Raw genomic sequence first — 21,326 nt, 5'->3', positions numbered from 1 at the left:
TCTCCTTCCCTCACGCTTCTGTGAGGGGACACCTGCCTGAGGAAATGGCAGGAGCCATCTCTCCTTCCCTCACGGCTCCATGAGGGGACACCTGCCTGAGGGAATGGCGGGAACCATCTCTCCTTCCCTCACAGCTCCGTGAGGGGACACCTGCCTGAGGGAATGGCGGGAACCATCTCTCCTTCCCTCACGGCTCCGTGAGGGGACACCTGCCTGAGGGAATGGCGGGAACCATCTCTCCTTCCCTCACGGCTCCATGAGGCCCTGGCTGCCTGAGGGAATGGCAGGAACCATCTCTCCTTCCCTCATGGCTCCACGAGGGGACACCTGCCTGAGGGAATGGTGGGAACCATCTCCCCTTCCCTCACGGCTCCATAAAGGCCTGACTGCCTGAGGGAATGGCGGGTGCTGTTTCCCCTCACAGTTCTGTGAGCAAGTGTTACCAAAATCATCCTGAAAAATAAGACTGCACCCGTTTGTCAGTGTTATCGAGTCAGGCCTTGCTTTCTTCTTGGCCCGGGCTCCTGCGTGGCTGACAAAGTTGTTCCACACCCACGCTGATACAAAATTTTTTAACTTATTTATGTATTTTTAGTAGAGGAAGCAATTAACTCGTTGATGTGGCTCTTTGTAGTGGTTTGTAACCAGTGAAGCAAAGATGTCATTGTTACCAGTCCTTAATTACCTGAAGGTTTGTAGAGAAGTTTCTCCAGAGCGAACCTTCCCCTCCTCACTTCAGCCTCGGGGTGAATTAATTCCACTACACACAAAGCACCCAAAGAACAGAATTGCCCATCTTCCAGGGCACAGCCACGCTTATTGAAACAGGAAATGCAAAATATTTTTGTCTTCTCCCTCCTTCTCCCAGGTGAGACACGCTGCTCCGGGCCAGGGGCTGCCGTGTCCCCCCACAGCAGGGCTCCTGGATTTTTGGGAATGTTCTCCGCAGCGTCCAGGTTTTCCTGGCCAGCGTCTCCTCCTCCGAGCAATCCTCGATCCTGCTGCGTTCCTTCGTGTCCCCAAGTGCTGCCCGTGGTGACAGAGCGGCAGGTGATGAAGAAATGGCTCTGGGAGGTGCAGGGCTGTGTTTGCATTCCCGCTCTGGCCACACGCTTCTCCTGGAAACCGCCTTTCATCCCTTTTCCATTCCCATTTTATATTCCCACCTAAGCTGCGGGTTTTTAGCGACGCGCTTCTCCTCTCGGAGCTGAAGCAGCAGAGGAAATTACAGCACCAGTTTTACAGACAACAAAGAGATTCCCCCTCCTCCCCGGCAGCCTCTCGGTAACCAGAACAAACAGAAATTCTCCTTTAATCCAGCACTGGCCAAGTGTCACTCTGCAGTGGGGAAGTCAAGTTCCTTTTCAGGTTCTCCTGATCAAAATTCTCTTGTTCGCAGGAAGTGGAAAATTAAATTGGGCACCTGTGGAAAGGGAGGTGGAATTTCACCTCTCCTCCCTTTGCGAAAGTCTCAGCTCTGTCCCCCTTGGTGGCTGGGAGAAAGGACTATTGTCGCTCCTTCCGATTCTGTGATAAATAAACAATTCCAGGTGCTTGACTGGGGTGTTGGGATGGGGATTTGGGCGTGTGTGAAGGGAGAGCTGCGAATTCCCGGCTCCAGGGACAATTCCCACCTGGCTGGCAGCAGGCAGGTGGCATTTCCCTGTGACAAGGGACGCCACACGCTGCCATACCCCGGTCTGGAGCTGTCACCCTCTCACTTTGATTTCCACGGGAAGCCGATTAAACCCACGGCTCTGACAGGAGCTGCGTGCAGGAATTTTAACTAGCTGCTGCTTTTTAATATTCACTTCCTCTTCGGGTTTAATTATTTTGTTCCTGCATTTTCCCTTTCAATTTACCCAAACTCCAGAAACGTAATTAGGGAGAGGCTGAGCTGCGGAGAGCTGCCAGCGCTTCTCCGCCGTGATTAAACGGAGCAGGCCTGCAGGACAGGCTTCCAATCATTATCCCCTTATCCAGGAAGGATCTGCAGCACGTCGGGATCGGAGGTATTGAACATGCAGCACTAATTAAACTCCCCGATCAGGAGAGGATGAAAACGCAGTTATTTCATTATTTGCTGGATTTGCCTGCTCTGTTACCGACCCAAACAAACCCGCTGCAGACAAAGCCCGGCTCAATCTCGGGGGAGACTTAATGAGGCTTTAATTTGTGCTGCTGCCCACCGCCCGTGCCAGGGGCACCTGTGGAGCCCATTTCCCATCTGGAGGGCACCAGGAGTGCCGTGCCACAGACTGCCACGGAGCCACGGCCAGCTCTGGGAGCTGCTGCCTTTGTGCTCGGCTTCAGCCATGAAATAACGCGGATAGCGCAGCCTGCCATGAGAAATGGTCATTTTTTGGTCACAGCCAATTAAGAATCCATTCTCCCCCGCCGGTGCCGGGGTGTTTCCATCCTCTGCAACCCCTGAGCCGTGGAAGGCTGAGCATCCTCCCGGCAAGGGGAATGAGGAGCCTGGGGTTTTGTTTTGTATTTGTTTTTTTTGTTTTTAATTCGTGTTTGTATTTGCAGCCCTCCTCCTCTGGCTGGGATTCACGGTGGAACAGCAAAAGCTGAGCCCTGCAGTGCCAGCTTCCCTTCCCCGGGAATTAACGGGGCAGGAGGGGAGGGGAAGAATCCCCACCTTCAACAGCTCCTCCGGTGGAGAGAGGTTAAGCAGTTATTTTCCTGTGTAAATAAAATATCGGTGCCTCTCACAGAAATACATCAAATATTGATGTCTTTTATATTCGTGTAGAAAAGAGTGGGGGAATTGGTTCCTTCCAGGTCCGAGGCAGGAATCCAGAGGGTTGTGGGATTTTCTTTCAGGTGGATTTTCCTTCCCTGCGAGGGGCTGGGATGGAATTCCCAGAGCAGCTGTGGCTGCCCCTGGATCCTTGGGAATGTCCCAGGCCGGGCTGGGCAGGGCCTGGAGCCACCTGGGACGGTGGGAGGGGTCCCTGGGTGGAACTGGATGAGTTTTGGGCTCCTTCCAGCCCAAACCCACTCTGGAATTGTGTGATGGAGGCACGCAGATCCAGCACATCCCTAAATTCAGTGTAAGCCCACCGGGCCCAGCCCTTCCCTGAGGGAATTCCTGCTGCTGTGCAGGGTCAGGCCCTTCTGAACCACTGCCAGCTCCCTGCTCTGAGCATTTCCCACCCAGGTTTCCTTCCCTGACTCCCAAACGCCTCCAGAAACCTTCCCTGGGTCCCTGCTGCTGGGATTAAAAGCTGCTTTTTGTTTGGGAGAAAACAAACACCGCTTAAAACAAACCTGCCCTGGAGGTTTCAGTCGGGGGAATCTGTGGGTTGCTATTTTTACCTGGACTGGAGGGGCATCAAAGCTGCTTTTGGAGGAGAGGAGGAACTCAGCCCTTCATTGACAGCAGCTCCCCCAGCCCTGAGCGGCTCTGGTGCTCGTTAGCAGCAGCTCCTGATGAGCTGCTCCTGTTTTCCAGGCTGCTTTTGATCCCACACTCATTAAAACCTCATCCTGCTGCGGAATTGTTTCCCTCTCCCCAAAGCTCGGCACCTGCGGGGTGGGGGGCCCTGAGCGTTGTCCCCAAATCCCCCAAATTCACCCCAAGGCAGCTTTCCCCTCGTCCTCGGGGAGCACAGCCCAGCTCCCTCCCAGCCCAAACCATTCCTGGATTTTGTTTTCCCAGCCACGCTCACCACAAAGCAAATTAACAAACGAGGGGTTTGTTGCCTTGGAATATTCAGGGTTTGGGGTATTTGGAGCAGAGTTTTCCGCTCCTGCCCCAGGGCTGCCTCCAGGTCCCTCCTGGGGGCTCCAAACAGGGAGTTTGTGAAGGGAAAATCCTCATATTTGATTCAGTGTGGGGACAGTTAAACCAAACCTGCAGGGAAGCAAATCATGAAATCATCAAATCATTCACCAGCCTGGGAACCTTTCCGTGCTGTCCTCAAAACATCCTCGAAGCATTTCAAAAGAATACCAAGATCCCAGGGGCATGACAACAATTCCTTATCCACCCTGTGACCAGAAAATCATCCCTGACGGGATCATCTCCATCCCTACAAAATACCCCAAATTTCAGTCCCCTCCGCCTCCCTCTCCAAACATTTGGGTTTTTATTCCTGAGCCATCTGCTGCAGGAGGAGCAGCGGGGATGAAAGGAGAGGGAGCGGAGCTGCCAGATTCCCGCTGTGGGTGCTGGGCTCGGCTCCTCCATCCCACCTCCCCTTCCCGGCCCGGGAGAATTCCAGCGGGAATTTTCTCCTGGGAGAATTCCAGTGGGAACCTTGTCCTGGGAGAATTCCAGCGGGAACGCTCCCCTGGGAGAATTCCAGCAGGAACCTTGTCCTGGGAGAATTCCAGCGGGAATTTTCTGCCATGAGAATTCCAGCGGGAACGCTCCCCCAGGAGAATTCCAGCAGGAACCTTGTCCTGGGAGAATTCCAGTGGGAATTTTCTCCCAGGAGAATTCCAGTGGGAATGCTCCCCCGGGAGAATTCCAGTGGGAATTTTCTGCCGTGACAATTCCAGTGGGAATTTTCTGCCGTGACAATTCCAGCGGGAACGCTCTCCTGGGAAAATTCCAGCGGGATTTTTCTGCCATGAGAATTCCAGTGGGAATTTTCTGCCATGAGAATTCCAGCGGGAATTTTCTGCCATGAGAATTCCAGCGGGAACGCTCTCCAGGCGCGGTGCCGAGCCGGCGGGAGCAGGGCAGGATTTCAGCTCCAAGCCCGGCTCCAGGGGCTCTGCTGGTGGCCGGGAAGGATGAAACACAACGAAAATGTGGGAAAATGTGGAGAAAAGCTGGATCTGCAGCTGGGTTTGGCTGGAGCAGGGATGGATGGCACAGGAGCCGCTTCCCGTCGGTTTTCCCGGCGCTGGTTGGGAATGGTTAAAGCAGAGTTCCCCCTGCCGGTAACTGCGGCCGGAATTGGGATCTGGAGCCAACAAAATCCGGGAGCGAGGAAAGCTGGGATGGGTTCGGAGCCCTCAGCCCACCCCAGCCAAATTCCCCTCCTGCCCAGCAGCGACCCCCGGGAATTCCCTGCGGGAATGTCCTGCCCTGCCCAGAACATTCCAGAGCCCCGGAATGGAATTCCTGTTGGGAAAGAGGTCCTGATCCCAAAGCTGCACAGGCAGAGGGAGCTCCGCTGCCAGGGCTGAGGAAACCCCCAAATCTCCGATTTACCTGGATTTCCCAGGAGCTGGAGAAGGTCTGGTCCAAGCTGGGGCTGAGGCAGAGCTGGTGAAGCCCAGAGAGTGTGGAGACCCTGGGCACTGGGATTTGTCCCTTGGGAATTCTGAGCTGCCTCCAGGTGCGCTTACAGCGGGAATCACGGAATGGTTGGGGCTGGAAGGGACCTCAAATCCCATCTGGTCCCACCCTGGGACACCTCCCAGGATCCCGGGGCTGGATGGGGCTCCCTCGGTCACTCCCTGCCAGGAATAAACCCACCAGGCCTTGGCAGCAGGAATTCCAATCCCTTTGGCCCTTCCCTGGGTGCTCTGGCAGCACTTTGTGCATCCCTGGCCCTTCCTCGGGGACAGGAGGAGTCTCCTGATGTTCCCCCCAATCCAAGCCCTGCCCCGGGTTGGGAAAAAGGAGCAGAGCCCAAACCCCACAAACAGAACCTTCCCTCTCCCAAAGTGCCTTGGAGGCAGCAGAGGACGGAAATTCCGGGAATCCCGCCCCGTTCCTTTGGGGATAATTCCGAGGGACAGCTGGACCTGGGCAGGAACATCCCAAAGATTCCTCAGGAGGGGTGAGGAACCCCAGAGAGCCGCTCTGGGAATTCCTGCCGGGAATCCCAGGGCACGGGAGAGGAGCTGCCCGGGGAGATCCGCGGGTTCCACCCCACAGCTGCCCCAAATCTGGGGAATTCTCATTTCCCGGGAGCCAGGACAGGGCTGGGGCAGTCCAGGACTTCCCTGCTGACACATCCCAGTGGGAGAAAATCCAAGGGGCTGCTCCGACCCCCTGGAAAACCCCGCAACACGAAGGGGGTGCCTCCAACAAGGCTTTAATCCCGGGATCACCCCAAAGGAATGGGATCGTTCCTCTCCCTCCCTGGACAGCAGAGCTGGGTCACCCCCAAATCAGCCAAATTCCCAAAAAAAGTCCTGGAGAAGGGCCATTGTCTGGTTTTCTTTAATAAAGATAGGAAGGATTTCTGTTTTCCTGTTAAGGCAAGGATCTGCTGCTGCTGCTCGGCTCAGGGGGCAGCTCCGATTACACAAAAAAAGCAAAATTACACCTCAAACTAAAGGATTACATTTTAGAGACCATTTAGAATTAAAAAACCAAACCAAACTCAACCCAAAAATAAATTCCACACGCTTTCCTTCTGATTCCCTGTCCTGAGTCCAGTTCCACACCAGATTCTGAGGTACAAGACAATAAATTAAAAGTTCATTCCAACTGCGGGGTCGCCTGATCGACCTCAGTGCGACGTCTTCTTCACCCCCTTCCCGAATTTGGCATCGAGCCCAAGGCCTGGCAGGAGACAAAACACGAGGTTTGTGTTCTTCCAACCAGCAGGGAGATGGGAATTTTGGGAAAAATCAGCTGAATATCCCCAAATTCAGCCATGGAATGAGCTGGGGGGGAAGGGACCGAATCGCTCTGCCGGTCCCACACGTCCTCATCCCATTCCCACGGGTTGGAGGAGCTCCCAGGGCAGGATCCCGAGGGGTTTCCCCCAAAACTCACCCAGGAACACCAGCACGGTGCCCACCCACTGCATGGGGCTGATGGGGTTGGCGAAGAGCACCACGGAGGCCAGGATGGTGAAGAACTTGCGGGTGGTGGTGATGATGGAGCAGGTCAGGGGCCCGAAGTACACCACGGTCATGAAGATGAAACTCTGCCCCACCCACCAGAACAGAGCCCCTGTCACTGGCACTGCCGGGCCGGGCAGCCAGGGGGAAATCCCAAAGGATCTCCCTTCAAATCCTGGTTCTGCCCGGGCTGAAGGGGGTTTGTGGCATCCTGGGATGGGCTGGAGGGGCCTTGGGGCGCATCCAGGGACGCCTTCCCCAGTCCCAGGGTGCTCCAGCCTGGCCTGGGACCCTGCCAGGGACGGGGCAGCCACAGATTCCCTGGGAATTCTCTGGGAATTCCCTCCCAGGGAAGGAAACCCCACCCAAAATCCGTCCCTGACCCCTGACCCCAGCCCAGGGCACCGACCTGGCCCAGGGCGCTGGTGAGGCCGAAGAGGAGGATGTTGGAGATGATGCTGGGATAACGCTCCGTGAAACTCAGGAACTCCCAGAGCTCCCCCGTGAACAGGATCCCTGGAAAACAGCCCGGGAGGAGCAGCCTGGCTGGGGATTCCTGCCCACGGGGGTCAGGCTGGGCTCAGAACCCCCAAAACAGGGAGTGAACCCCACAAACGCCAGCAGGAAACGCCAGCAGGAAACACCAGCAGCAGAATCAACTGCCCTGCTGGTTAATTAGTGAAAGGAAGATGATTAACTGGGATCAAATTCCAACAGAACAGTCCCCAGCAATCAACCAGAGCTCTGATCCTGGAATGGTGGGGCTGGAAGGGACCTGAAAGTGCCATGAAAGTGCCAGGGCAGCTCCCGGCCCCACTGGGCTCCAGTTTGAGCTCCCGGCTGGAGCAGGAGCTGCTGTGGGAGCTCCAGAGAGCCCAGGGAGGGGCAGGGCTGGGCCAGGAGCCAGGAAAGCCCAAAAAGTGCCAAAAAGCACCAAAAATCTGAGGCAGGGCCGGGCTCCTCACCTGCCCCCAGGAAGAGCGTGGACCAGAGGTTGACGTGCAGCATCATGTGGTTGGAGCCCGTCTGGTAGTGAGCGCGCATGTGGTCCTGAGACACCCCCGTCAGCCCGTCCAGGGTCAGAGACAGCAGCTGCACACCGACAGACGGACGGGAGGGGGACAGACAGACAGATGGGGACAGACAGACGGGACAAATGGGGACAGACAGGTGGGGGACAGACAGACAGGTGGGGGACAGACAGACAGATGGGGGACAGACAGACAGGACAGATGGGGACAGACAAATTGGGTACAGACAGACAGACAGACAGATGGGGGACAGACAGACAGATGGGGGACAGATAGGGACAGACAGACAGGTGGGGGACAGACAGACAAGGCACAGACAGATGGGGAAGAGATGAGGACAGACAGACAGGGCACAGATGGGGACAGATTGGGTACAGACAGACAGATGGGGACAGACAGACAGACAGGGCACAGACAGGGCACAGATGGGGACAGATTGGGGACAGACAGACAGATGGGGACAGACAGACAGATGGGGCACAGACAGGGCACAGATGAGGACAGATGGGACGGACAGACAGATGGGCACATGGTCAGGCCCAGCTCCCCTCCCCAGGGCAGAAGGCAATTCCCGTTTTACAGCCTCACTGAGGGTGTAACCCGGGGGTAAATCCCACCTGAGGGTTAATCCCCACCCAAAACCCTGGAATTTATCCCAGGTGAGGGGTAAACCCCACCTGAATCCCAGGATTCCTCCCAGGTGTAAACCCCACCCGAGTCCCCCGGGGCTCCTCCCAGGGTCACCCCCGAGGCCCTGTGGGGTCCCCGTGGGGTCCCCGCACTCACCAGGAGCAGCTCCCCGTAGCCAAAGACGTGCTCGGTGTCCCCCATCCCCTTTTTGGGCTTGTAGAGGAACAGGGCCACCCCCGCCACGATGAGCAGCACGCACAGGTACTTGGCTGGGGGGTACCTCTTCCGCAGCAGCGTCACCCCCAGCAGCATCACTGGGAAATGAGAGCTCAAAAACTGCCCCAAACCCACCCACGGGACTTAAACCCCAAAAACTGCCCCAAAACCCACCCACAGGAGTTAAACCCCAAAAATGTCGCCCCCAGCAGCATCACTGGGAAATGAGAGCTCAAAAACTGCCCCAAACCCACCCACGGGAGTTAAACCCCAAAAACTGCCCCAAACGCACCCACGGGAGTTAAACCCCAAAAATGTCACCCACAGCAGCATCACTGGGAAATGAGAGCTCAAAAACTGCCCCAAACGCACCCATGGGAGTTAAACCCCACAAAGTCAATCCCAAATCCTGCCTGGGCAGACAGAACATCCCACCCCGACCCCAAACCCGCTGTGGGGTGGAAGCCAGGAGGGGCTGTGGGGGGCCCAGAGCTCCACAGATCCCCCAAAAACGGGCAAATCTCTCACCTGGGATGGGTTTGCAGGACTTGCCCAGGACCTGGGGAGGGAAGATGGGTGTGAACGAGCCGTACCCCAAAGGGAGAGCCCAAAGGGGGAGAGAGAGCCCCAAAGGGGGAGAGAGAGTCCCAAAAAGAGAGAGAGAGCCCCAAAAAGAGAGAGAGCCCTCCTGTGTCCACCTGGGTGGCTTAGATGTCTCCCCATGTCCCCATGCCCACCTGGGTGGGGTGGCTGTGTCCCCTGTGTCCCCATGTCCCCCCCGTGTCCCTGTGCCCACCTGGGTGGGGTTTCTATCCCCGTGTCCCCCCGTGTCCCCCCATGTTCCCCCATGTCCCCGTGCCCACCTGGGTGGGGTTTCTGTCCCCACCTGAGTGGGGTGGCTGTGTCCCCATGTCCCCCCGTGTCCTCCCCTGTCCCCCCGTGTCCCGTGCCCACCTGGGTGGGGTGGCTGTGTCCCCATGTCCCCGTGTCCCCGGGCCCACCTGGGTGGGGTAGCTGACGAACTGCAGCGCGGCGTTGCTGGACACCATGGCGCCCAGGTAGGACAGCGAACAGGCCCCGTACAGCCACCCCCGGGTGCGGTCCGGCCGCGCCGCGTCCACCAGGCGGATCACTGCGGGGACAGCGGGCACGGCTCGGCACGGCTCGGCTCGGCACGGCTCGGGGCTCCCGGGGCTCCGGGGCTCCCGCACTTACGGAGTTTGGCGAAGGCGGCGTTGATCACGCACTGGATGAACACGAGCGTCAGCGCGAACCTGAACTTCTCCTGCTTCGAACCCTCCCCGTAACGGCCCCGGGTGCTGCGGGACGGACACCGGTGACACCGGGACACGGCGGGACACCGGTGACACCGGGACACGAGAGAGACACGCACCGGGGACACCGGGACAGAGAGAGACAGGCACCGGGGACACAGCGGGACAGGCACCGGGGACACCGGGGACAGAGCGGGACACCAGGGACACCGGGACACGAGAGAGACAGGCACCGGTGACACCGGGACACAAGAGACACAGGCACCGGCGACACCGGGGACAGAGCGGGACCGGCTCCAGTGACACCGGGGACAGAACCGCGGGCACAGGAAGGAGCGGCGCGCCCCGGCCGGCTCCGGCTGCCCGGGTGTGCCCCGGTCCCTCCTCCCCCGAGCCCCCAGCCCCGGGTGTGCCGGTGCCCCCGCCCGTGTCCCCCCAGCGCCGCTGCCCGCGGTGCGCTCACATGCTCTCCTGCAGGATGCCGTAGTAGAAGTAGCAGGCGAACACGCCGAGGAAGCAGACGGGCAGGCGGAGGCGCTCGGGCAGCGCCGGGGCCGCGCTCGCTCCCATGGCGGCGGCGGCGCCGCTCAGCGCGGGCGGCACCTCCAGCGCCACATCCCGCGGCGCCCCGGGCGGCCTCATCGGCCCCGCCGCGCCCGCCCCGCCCCGCGCCGCCCGCCGCGCTGCCCGGCCCGCCGCGGGGGGAAAGCCGGACGAGACGCGCTGGGGACGGCGCGGGGCCGGGCGGGGACTGCACACCGAGATCGCCGAACCCTCCCCGGGGCTGCGCCCGCCGCGGTTCCGCCGCGACGGGACCAGGGGTGTGCGGGGCAGAGCAGGCAGTACTCAGGGCACCCCAGACTTAGGGGGTCTTGTCGATGCACGGCGCGCGCGGGAGCACCACCAGATGTGGGCCGCGGCGATTGGCTGGGCTGAGGGGGCGGGATAGAGCGACGGGTTCTGATTGGGGCATATGAAGTGGGGCTCCCTAGCGGGGCCTTCCGGGGTCCTTCCGCCGGTCCGGGCCCGCTGGAGCCCGGCGGGGCGGAAGTACCGGGGCCCGGCCGGGATTGGCTCCGCCCTCCCCAAGGCCCCGTTCAGCCGCTGCCGCTGCTCCAAGCTGCGCCTCCGGGACGTTCCCGGGCTCGGCGAGGCCAGGGAGCAGCGAGTCAAGAAAGCACTTTGGCCGGGAAGGGCCGAACCCCCGCCATGGCGCTTTGTCCTTCACAGTTCCTCTCATCCTTCCGGGGATTCCAACACGGTTCGCAATGCCCGGGCCACACATCCCGCCCCCAGGGCACTGCCCCCGCAGGCTGCGCGGAGGAACCGCCAGTGCTGCAGTTCCCGAGGCTTCCTCCGCCTCAGCTCGGCGCTGCCCGCACTCAACATGGCGGACTCGGTAACGGGGGCGCTGCGCCCCGCGGGCCCTGTGCCCTTATCAAAGATGGCGGCCGCCACCCCCGCCCAGCCCGCCGCCCCAGTCAAAGATGGCGGCGCACGGCTTCACTGCCGGCGGCGCCTGCCCGGCTCCAACATGGCGCGTGGTCACGTGACGGGGGGTGTGGGCCGCGTCCCGGCGGAAGCGTGAGGGACCGAGCAGGGAACGGCGGCGGGAGCGGGGCTGGCGCCGCAGGAGCAGGAGTGCCGCAGGGCGGGGGACACGGCTGCCACCACGGAGTCCGCCAGCAGCAACACCGCGGCGGCCACCGCCGCTTCGCGGGCCGCGGGTGCCGGGGACCAGGCAACCTCGCTGCCCCCGCCCAGGATGCAGCGCAGGAAGGTGAGCGCGGCCGGGAAACGGGGGAGGCGGCCGACGGGGAGACCGGCGAGCTCGGGCTGCTGCTTTCGACCCTTCCCCAGCCCCTCCGCTGCCTCGCCCTGCTCCAAAACTGGGGAGAAAATAGCGGCCTTGAGCCCCCAGCGCCCGCCTCCCGCGCTCTCCGATTGGCTGCGGCACTATCAGGCCGCGCGCTGATTGGTCGCGCTGCCTGTCACTCATCACCCCCAACGGCTACCGCCCCCCTCCCCCGCGCCGCCTGCGGGGCCCGCCCCTCGCCGTTTACGATTGGACACGCTCTCGCAGAGCTGGCCGTCTATTGGACGGGTCTCCGTGCCGGGCTGAGCGCTGATTGGCTGTGGCTGCTGTCCATCCCCGCCCCCAACGGTCACCTCCCCGCGCGAGCCTTGTTCCTCCCTTCCCCCATCGCGCCGCGGCCTCCCCCCCACGGTTGGCGTTGCCGTGGGAGCAAGCCTCGCGCTGATTGGCCGCCGTTCGCCGTCAATCACGCGAGGCGTCGGCCCGCCTTTTTGCTCCTCGGGCTGCTATTGGTCTGTCTCCCTTTTGTCCCCGCCCACGCGCGCTGTGATTGGCTGCGGCCGGCGCGGCTCCGCTGGGGGCAAAACAAAGCGGCGCGGGGGCCGCGCTCCCGCCACCGGCGCGAGGCGCCCCCCCCTCCCCTCATGGCGGCCACGCCCCTCCCCGCTCCCCTCACGGCCGCCGCCATCGCCGCCCCCTCACCACGAGCCTGGAAAAGGGGGAGCAAAATTAAAGATTTTAAGTTGGAGCGGTTTAATAATGAGAAATGAAGTCATATACTGTGATGTTTTTAAATAACAGTGATAACACAAAGGGAAAGGAATAAAAATTGCAGTTATTGACCAGTGCCAGACACCCTTTGGACATTCAGATTGCTCCCTCCGCTTTGGGATAATTCTGGTAATTCCTCCAGTTTATATCCTGGGAATGACGCCCTGAGGTGGGAATTTGGCCGTGAGGGATCACCTGTCCCGCTTTGTTTTTGGAAATTCCTCACTGCCAGAGCAGGAGACACAAAAAGAAGGAGGAAAAAAGAATCCCTGACTCGGCATAAACCTCCTGGGTCACCCTTGCAGCTGCAGAGGCTGGGAGGAGGTGCAGAACACGAAATCCCCGCTCAGTTTTGTGTTTTTAGCAGCAGCAGGGCAGCGTTTCAGGGCAGCGTTTCAGTGCGGTGTGTGCCGTTGCAGAGGAACGCGGGCAGCAGCTCGGATGGCACCGAGGACTCGGATTTCTCCACGGACCCCGAGCACACGGACAGCTCCGAGAGCGACGGCACCTCCCGCAGATCCGCCCGCGTCACCCGCTCCTCGGCCCGGCTCAGCCAGAGCTCCCAGGGTGAGGGAAGGGCTCCTGCTCGAACCGGGAAAGGCTCCTCCTCAAACTGGGGAAAGGTTCCTCCAGCCAGGAAAAGGCTCCTCCTTAAACTAGGGATTCCTCCTTAAACTAAGGAAAAGCCTTTCCTCAAACCAGGGCAATGCTCTGCTCCTTAAAGTGGGGAAAAACTCCTCCTGTAATGGGGGCAAGGCTCTTCCAGCCCCACACACAAATCCCACACCACCGGCAATCCTGGTGTTCCAGAGGGTTGTGGGTTCTTATCTAAATGAAGGGATCTTTGCTTCTCCAGATAGGAGCTGGGTGCTAATTATGGGTCAATTAAGCTGTTAAACCTGGAGCAAGCTGCTGTCACTCCAGATTGCTCCAAGTGTCCTGGGATTTTATCAGGCACTGCCAGAGCATGGTGACATGGGCAGGACAGAGCCACAGGGTGTCAATCAGTGAGGGACACCGGGGTCCCTGTGGGTGCTGTGGTGTGACTGTGGTGTCCCCTCAGTGTTGTGGTGTCTCTGTGGTTCTTGTGGTGTCCCCATGGTGTGACTGGTGTCCCCGCGGTGTCGCCATGGTGTCCCCGCGGTGTAACGGCCCCGTTTCCCCGGGAGCAGACTCCAGCCCGGTGCGGAACCCGCCGGCCTTCGGGCCAGATGAACCGGTGTACTCCACGCGGAGGGTGACCCGCAGCCAGCAGCAGCCAGCTCCTGTCACCCCCAAGAAGTACCCGCTGCGACAGACCCGCTCCTCCGGCTCCGAGACCGAGCAGGCCGTGGACTTCTCGGACAGAGGTACCCAGAGGGGCAGGGAACGCTTCACTGGTACCCAGAGGGGCAGGGAACGCTGCACTGATACCCACAAGGACAGGGAACACTCCACTGGTACCCACAAGGACACGGAATGCTGCTCCCGGGGTGGGAGAGGCTCTGTGCAGCCCCTGGGGTGTTTTCAGGGGCGTTTTTGGGATCTCCGTCCCCTCAGCCCCGTCCCCTCTGCCCTCCCCAGACACCAAGAACGCGGCGGATCACGACGAGTCGCCGCCCCGCACCCCCACGGGGAACGCGCCCTCCTCGGAGTCCGACATCGACATCTCCAGCCCCAACGTGTCCCACGACGAGAGCCTGGCCAAGGACATGTCCATGAAGGACTCGGGCAGCGACCTCTCCCACCGGCCCAAGCGCCGCCGCTTCCACGAGAGCTACAACTTCAACATGAAGTGTCCCACTCCCGGCTGCAACTCCCTGGGTAACGCCCGTGGCAGTCCCGCTGCGGGCTGCCTGCTTGGCTGGGTGCAAATCCCAAATATAGCAGGGAATCAGGTCAGGAATGGCAAGGAGCGGGTCTGGAGAAGGGATGTGAGGCGTAAATACAGGGAGATGTTTTCTGTTTTGGGGGGTGACGGGATGAGGAAGCAGACAGGAGGGTGAGCACAGGTGGGGGAGGAAAAGCCCCGGATTTGTGGAACTGGTTTTTGCCAGAATCAGGATTTCAGTCCCAAACTATTGCACTCCTATCCCTGGCTGCTTTGGCTTAGTATGAGAAAGATTTTCCTTCCTTTTTAAACCAGGAAGTTTCCTCCTCCAATCCCCCTGTCGGTGATCCTGTGAGGGAGACTTCCTCCGCCTCTTTGGGCTCATTTGTCACGACTTTTGCTGTTTTTCTGACCCCTTGCAGGACACCTGACCGGGAAGCACGAGCGCCACTTCTCCATCTCGGGCTGCCCTCTCTACCACAACCTGTCAGCAGATGAGTGCAAGGTAAACATGGATGGTTTTGCCTTCTGAGTTCTCCTCCTTTGGGATTTTTAGGGTAAAATGCTGAGCCTTGTGACCTGTGAGCAGCACACAGTTCACAGCTGCGTGCTGCTGTGTTTGGCTGGGAGGCAGCGGCATTTGTGTGTCTCCCCTGGAAGGGCAGGGGGTGACAGGAGGTGGCTGCAGCCCTGACAGGTGAATTTTGGCCCCCAGGTGCGAGCGCAGAGCCGGGACAAGCAGATTGAGGAGCGGATGTTGGCCCACAGGCAGGATGACAACAACAGGCACGCCACCAGGCACCAGGTGAGGGGACAGCCTCAGCTCCCAGCTCCCAGCACAGGGCTTCTCCCTTCTCCACATCCCGAGGAGCTGCTGTTCCAGAGGGGGAATTCCCTGGATCAGTGAGGTTGGAGCAGGCAGGGAGAGCAGAGCTGTGTTCAGGATGATCCTTCCCCTGTGTCTGGCTGTGCAGGAGCAGGGAATTCCTGCAGAGCTGTAAGCTGCAATTTCCCTCTGAGTAACCAGCAGAGAGCCAAACCAGGGGAATGACATTTCCCAGTCCCTGAGTCAGCTGGGAGCTGTTCCCCAGCACGGAGCATTCCGTGGGGAGCTCACCCTGTCCTGTGGTGGGAAGGAAAATTTCCTGCTCTGCATTCCTGTGCTGCAGCCGCAGTGCCCTGTGATTAGCAGAGGGTCTGGCTCAGACCTCGTGGAATGGCAGCCAGGATGGAATTCCGTGGGGTGGGCAGGGAAGGGGGAGGTTTGGAGGGGCTACAGCCTCTCAAGGTCCCACCTGGGGGCTCTTTCAGGCCCCCACAGAGAGGCAGCTGCGGTACAAGGAGAAGGTGGCTGAGCTCAGGAAGAAGAGGAACTCGGGGCTCAGCAAGGAGCAGAAGGAGAAATACATGGTAAAAGCAGGAATTCCATCCTTTCATCCCTCCCCTGGGATGGAGTTTGGCTCTCCCAGTCATCCTGCAGCATTCCCAGCTAGAAAAGCTGCAGGATCCAGCAGCTCAGCAGCCAGAGCGCTGTCCTTTGGTGTTCCAGGAGCACAGGCAAACCTATGGCAACACCAGGGAGCCTCTCCTGGAGAACCTGACCAGCGAGTACGACCTGGAGCTGTTCCGCAGGGCTCAGGCCCGCGCCTCCGAGGACCTGGTGAGATCCCTGCCCCAGGCACGGCCCCGGGGGCTCTGTGGGAGCTGGAGCTGAGCTCTGCGCTCAGGAATGTGCTGCGGTGACATTCCAGGGGTGCTCCCAGGGGACAGGGACAGCTTCAGCGTCCCTGCCGAGGCTTGGTGACAACAAGAGCCACCGCGGCCTTGGCCCGTGACTGAGTTCACAGGCTGGTGTTGCTGAAGCTCCTGAGGAGCCTCCCAAAGCCACATCCCATTCCAGAGAGGGATCAAACGATCCTTTGATGCTTTCCTGGGACGGTTGGGTACCTGGGGCAGGGCCTTGGGCTGTGTCACAGAGCCACAGGATGGACTGGGCTGGAAAAGCCCTCTGAGGTCATCGAGTGCCACCCGTGACCTGACACCACCTTGTCACCAAGTGCCACATCCAGGCTCTTCTAAACACCTCCAGGGATGGCGACACTTCCCTGGGCAGCCCCTTCCAATTCCCAGTGCCTCTTTCTGGGAAGAAATTCCTCCTCATGTGCAGCCTAACCCACCGCTTGGGGCCGTGTCCTCCTGTCCTGGGGTTCCCTGGGAGCAGAGCCTGGCCCACGCTGGCTGAATCTCTTGATGGGGTTATGGAGAGGCAGGAGATGTCCCCTGATCCTCCTCTCCAGGATAAACACCCCCAGCTCCCTCAGCTGCTCTCACTTGTGCCCTGTCCCTGCAGCTCAGGAAAGGAGCAGGGAGTGTCAGGGAGCTGTAGGAACTGAGTGAAAGACAAATCCAGAAAACTTGAAACTGATTTTGTCTAGGAAAAACAAATCCCAGTTCCCCTCCTGCTGCTTGGAATGAACCTTTTGGCTAAGACTGCTTTTCCCCCTGGGCAGGAGAAGCTGAGGCTGCAGGGGCAGATCACCGAGGGCAGCAACATGATCAAGACCATCGCGTTCGGGCGCTACGAGCTGGACACGTGGTACCACTCGCCCTACCCCGAGGAGTACGCGCGCCTCGGGCGCCTCTACATGTGCGAGTTCTGCCTCAAGTACATGAAGAGCCAGACCATCCTGCGCAGGCACATGGTGAGGGCTGGGGCCAGTCCTGCTGGGAGTGCTGCTGTGGGGTCAGGGAGAGCTCAGTCCCACGGGGAATGCTGCTGTGGCAGCGATGCCCAGCCAGGCTCAGCCCGTGCACACAGCAGTGCCTGACCCCAGGCTGGCGTGGCTGGGTTGCAGCGCAGGCCAGGCTGCAGCTCCCTGTCCCCCTGCAGCAGCTGCTGTCCCCAGGCCAGCGGTGACAGCCCCGATTTTGTCCCTGTCCCAGGCCAAGTGTGTCTGGAAGCACCCCCCAGGGGACGAGATCTACCGCAAGGGCTCCATCTCCGTGTTCGAGGTGGACGGCAAGAAGAACAAGGTGAGAGGGGCCAGGCCGGGCCCTGCTGGCCCTGCAGGCAGCCGGGGTGGCCCTGCTCACAGAGGGGCTGCTGCAGTTTGTGGGGCAGAGGTGTGGGGCAGGATCCAGGCTCATTCATTTCCATCACCGCTGGAATTGTTTCCTGGCCCAGCTGCTCTGTTCCCCCATTGTATCTCAGATGATTCTGACTCTTTTTGTCCTTTCCTGGGTGGTTTTGCCCACATTTGGGGTATCCCACTGGGGTAAACACCTGCATCTCTTTTTTGTGCCCAGATCTACTGTCAGAACCTGTGTCTGCTGGCAAAGCTTTTCCTGGACCACAAAACTCTTTATTATGATGTGGAACCCTTCCTCTTCTACGTCATGACGGAGGCTGACAACACCGGCTGCCACCTGATCGGGTATTTCTCCAAGGTCAGTGGAAAACATTCATCCCCCACCTCACCAAAATGGGATTTAGGGCCCCCCTTATCAGCCCTGAATCCCTTTTGCAGTCTCAGGGTTTGCTGCTCTTGGGAGCAGGTAAAAGTCCAAGGCTGAGCTGCAGGGGTTGTTCTGTTTGCTGAGGGATTGCAGGTGTTGTGCTGCTCCATCTTTTCTCATTCCCTGCAAAAACCAAACCAGCTCCAAGGAATTGTGGTTGCCAGGAAGCAGAGTGGTTATCTTCGTTAGGGAGAAAGAAACTGGGAAGGAATGAAGATAAATATTAATCACCATGATTTTTTAAAAAAAATAAAACAGCTAAAGGAATAAAAATTCTGAGTTCAGCCCCTCCTCTCTGCTCCTTTCCAGGAGAAGAATTCCTTCCTCAACTACAACGTGTCCTGCATCCTGACCATGCCCCAGTACATGCGACAAGGCTACGGCAAAATGCTCATTGACTTCAGTGAGTGTGTGGGGGGAAATTCCAGGGACAAATCCCTCCAGCTCCACCAGGAAATCTCACCTGGCTGCTGCTGCTGGAGCAGCTTCCATCCTGTCTCGTTTCTGAGTCGTTTAAATATGGTTCTTTTTACATTTTTTAGGCTATTTGCTGTCTAAAGTAGAAGAAAAAGTCGGCTCCCCTGAGCGTCCCCTGTCTGACCTGGGCCTGATCAGCTACAGGAGCTACTGGAAGGAGGTTCTGCTGCGGTACCTGCACAACTTCCAGGGCAAGGAGATCTCCATCAAAGGTCAGGGGGGATTTTGGGAACACCCCCGTGCCTCTCAGGCCTGCCTCACCCACCCAGGTGTTTGTGGAGCTCTGAGTTTCCTGGGATGTTCCTGTGGTTGGGAATGGGCCATTTGCAGCATTTTGAAAGGATGAATTGGCTGATTGATGAAAAAAATGACAATTTAGAAAAGATTCAGCAAAAAGCTTTATCCAGCTGTGTTTTGGAATGTTTATTTTAGCAAAAAAAATGGCACCAGCAGCCAATATTGAGAATATTTGGCCTTTTTTTAATGGCATTTCTCTGCTGGTGGCACCTGGGAGGATGTGGAGTTCCCTGGGGACACGAGGTACCCTGGAGAAGCAGGATTGCATCTTCCCTCGGGGGATTTCTTACAGATCCCAAAGCCAGCACCCCCAAACCCCTGCCCTCCTGGCTGTGCCTGCCCAGTCCCACATTCCCCGGGGGACTGCAGCCAGCTGGTGCTGGAGCCCAGGGCTCTGGGGCTGGTTCAGAGGCTCTGGGTGGGCTCTGATTGCAGAGATCAGCCAGGAGACCGCCGTGAACCCCGTGGACATCGTCAGCACCCTGCAGGCCCTGCAGATGCTCAAGTACTGGAAGGGCAAACACCTGGTCCTCAAGAGACAGGTGAGCCTGGGCCTTGCTGGGGGGATCTTCCTTCACCTCCTCCTTTTCCTTGCTGCAATCAGAGGTTCCTTGGGTTCTCTTCCTTTTCCTTGCTGGAATCAGAGGTTCCTTGGGTTCTCCAGCCTGCTCATTCTCATCTCCAAGTAAAACAGGATGTGGGAATCCGACCTCGTTCTTCAGCAGGGCAGGACTGAGCCCTGCAGGACAGCCCAAATTCCCCCCCTGAGCATCCCTGGGAGGGGTATCCAAACACCCCTGGAGCTCTGGCAGCCTCGGGGCTGTGCCCATTCCCTGTTCAGTGCCCACCACCCTCTCTGGATGAAAACTTCTCCCTAAAATCCAACCCAGACCTGCCTGACCCGCTGTGACCAGGACTGATGGAGCCCTGCATGGCTCCTGCTTGTTCCCTCCCTGATAAATCCCTGTGTGGTGGGGTTTGGACCCCAAACCTTCTCCCTTCCCTGGGACCCCTTTGGAGCTCGATGGAAGGGCTTCTAGAAAACTCCTTGGAGGAGAAGTTAGTTGTTCCTTTGGTGTAACTCTGCTGTTATTTTGGTGTAACTCTGCTGTTATTTTGGCCTTGTTTTTGATGTATCTCCGCTGTTATTTTGGTGTAACTCTGCTGTTATTTTGGTGTTGTTTTGGTGTAACTCTGCTGTTATTTTGGTGTAACTCTGCTGTTATTTTGGTGTTATTTTGGTGTAACTCTGCTGTTATTTTGGTGTTGTTTTGGTGTAACTCTGCTGTTATTTTGGTGTAACTCTGCTGTTATTTTGGTGTTGTTTTGGTGTAACTCTGCTGTTATTTTGGCCTTGTTTTGGTGTAACTCTGCTGTTATTTTGCTGCTCCTTTGAGGCATTAATGGCTGAGCCCCCTCCCCTTGGTGGTGCTGTCCCAGGGGTGGTTCCCCAGCAGGATCAGCCCTAACCTGCCCTGCCCTGCTCTCCCCAGGACCTGATTGATGAGTGGATCGCCAAGGAGGCCAAGAGGTCCAACAGCAACAAGACCATGGACCCCAGCTGCCTGAAGTGGACCCCTCCCAAGGGCACCTAAGTGTCCCCGCCAGTGTCCCCAGCAGAGAGGCGCCGCAGGGATCCGCGCGGTGCCGTGGTGGTTGGCTGCTGCAGTGTCCCCAGGGCGGGTCACCCCCGGGCTGGCCCTGTGTCCCCACAGTTCTGAGGAACTCGGATGTTTCGGCCTCAGTGAGGCCGCGAGGACTGGAAGTGGCTGGGAGCCCCGGGAAGCTGAGGAGCTCTGGCTGCTGGGCCTGTCCCCGTCCCTCTGTCCTGCTCCGTCCCCCTGTCCCTCCTGCAGCTCCCCTGGCTGCTGGCGTCACCCCTGGCTCCTGGACAATGCTGGAAATGCTTCTCTGGGGCAGCCCTGCCTCCCCCAGCGCCGCGGGGACAGCGGCGTCACTCCTGTCCCCTTCCGTGTCTGAAATAGCTTTAGTGGGATATTCCCCCTGTCCCAGCAGCTTTCCCAGGATCCAGCAGATCTTCACTTAGTTCCTGTTGTACGGCCAGAATTGCACCTCCTGCACCACTGGGTGTTCCTGTCACCCCCTCCTGGAGCCACCACAGCCCTGCTGGAAGCACCTCTGGATTAGAATTCCCGTTTTTCCTGGTGTGTATCTCGTGGAATTGCTGAGTTCCTGTACATAAACAGCCTGCTGAGTGTATTCCCCTGGAGATGTTTTTCCCTGAACAGCCTTCCTGGAACTGCAGGTCCCTTTTTATTGGTGGTTTTTTCCCCTCCAGGCTGAAGGAATCCAAACTTTGGCCTTTTCCAAAGAGCCACAGGAACTCCCAGCACCAATTCCTGTGCCTCAGGGAGGGATGGATTCCCTGGCAGGGCAAAAAAACCCCTTTGATTCCTCCCTCCCATCAGCAGAAATATCCCGGAATGGCCTCCCAGTAAAACCAGTGTCCTCGTGCCACCTTCCCTGTGTGGCTCCAGTGCCACTGGCAGAGGGACAGCCCCGGGAAGGGGCCGAATTCCCTGATCCCAGTGCTGATTTCAGAGATCCCAGTGCTGGATTCCCTGGTCCTGGGGTTGATTTCAGTGATCCCAGTGCTGGTTTCCTCCATCCCAGTGCTGGTTTCCTCCATCCCAGTGCTGATTTCCTCCATCCCAGTGGTCCCTCAGGGAACAGGGTGTGAAATGAAGCCCTCCTGGGAAGTT

At 58.8% G+C, this 21,326-nt stretch overlaps 2 protein-coding genes and 1 long non-coding RNA gene across 3 annotated transcripts; 2 read left to right on the top strand and 1 right to left on the bottom strand.

The window, feature by feature from the left end:
- The first annotated feature begins 870 nt into the window (after positions 1-870).
- Positions 871-2,735, top strand: LOC140680743 (uncharacterized). Its single transcript, XR_012052131.1, has 2 exons — positions 871-2,012; positions 2,536-2,735. It is a non-coding gene; the product is annotated as an uncharacterized lncRNA (long non-coding RNA).
- A 3,385-nt stretch (positions 2,736-6,120) lies between these two features.
- Positions 6,121-10,536, bottom strand: SLC35B1 (solute carrier family 35 member B1). The gene is given in 9 exon segments (NM_001245732.1): positions 6,121-6,481; positions 6,698-6,851; positions 7,175-7,281; positions 7,731-7,857; positions 8,583-8,740; positions 9,171-9,201; positions 9,644-9,774; positions 9,858-9,961; positions 10,380-10,536. Coding segments are annotated over 9 exon segments (972 nt in total). The 5' UTR covers positions 10,487-10,536; the 3' UTR covers positions 6,121-6,428.
- A 940-nt stretch (positions 10,537-11,476) lies between these two features.
- KAT7 (lysine acetyltransferase 7) lies at positions 11,477-20,823 on the top strand. The gene is made up of 15 exons (XM_072919055.1): positions 11,477-11,696; positions 12,923-13,070; positions 13,676-13,852; positions 14,067-14,306; positions 14,736-14,818; positions 15,029-15,118; positions 15,625-15,723; positions 15,863-15,973; positions 16,824-17,015; positions 17,257-17,346; positions 17,620-17,760; positions 18,139-18,232; positions 18,372-18,518; positions 19,039-19,145; positions 20,097-20,823. Exons 1-15 carry the CDS (start codon positions 11,682-11,684, stop codon positions 20,196-20,198), a joined length of 1,836 nt encoding a protein of 611 aa, XP_072775156.1. The 5' UTR covers positions 11,477-11,681; the 3' UTR covers positions 20,199-20,823.
- The last annotated feature ends 503 nt before the right edge of the window (positions 20,824-21,326 follow it).

Source organism: Taeniopygia guttata, chromosome 27, assembly GCF_048771995.1.
Source record: "Taeniopygia guttata chromosome 27, bTaeGut7.mat, whole genome shotgun sequence".
Taxonomy (NCBI): domain Eukaryota; kingdom Metazoa; phylum Chordata; class Aves; order Passeriformes; family Estrildidae; genus Taeniopygia; species Taeniopygia guttata.
This window is presented reverse-complemented; position numbering and strand designations above follow the sequence as displayed.

What these genes read in the sequence shown, in the direction of transcription:
- KAT7 (XM_072919055.1), top strand. An exon ending in GCTCAGCCAGAGCTCCCAGG is followed by an intron (nt 13,071 to 13,675) that starts GTGAGGGAAGGG and finishes CCCCGGGAGCAG; the next exon opens with ACTCCAGCCCGGTGCGGAAC. An exon ending in GGCACGCCACCAGGCACCAG is followed by an intron (nt 15,119 to 15,624) that starts GTGAGGGGACAG and finishes GGGCTCTTTCAG; the next exon opens with GCCCCCACAGAGAGGCAGCT.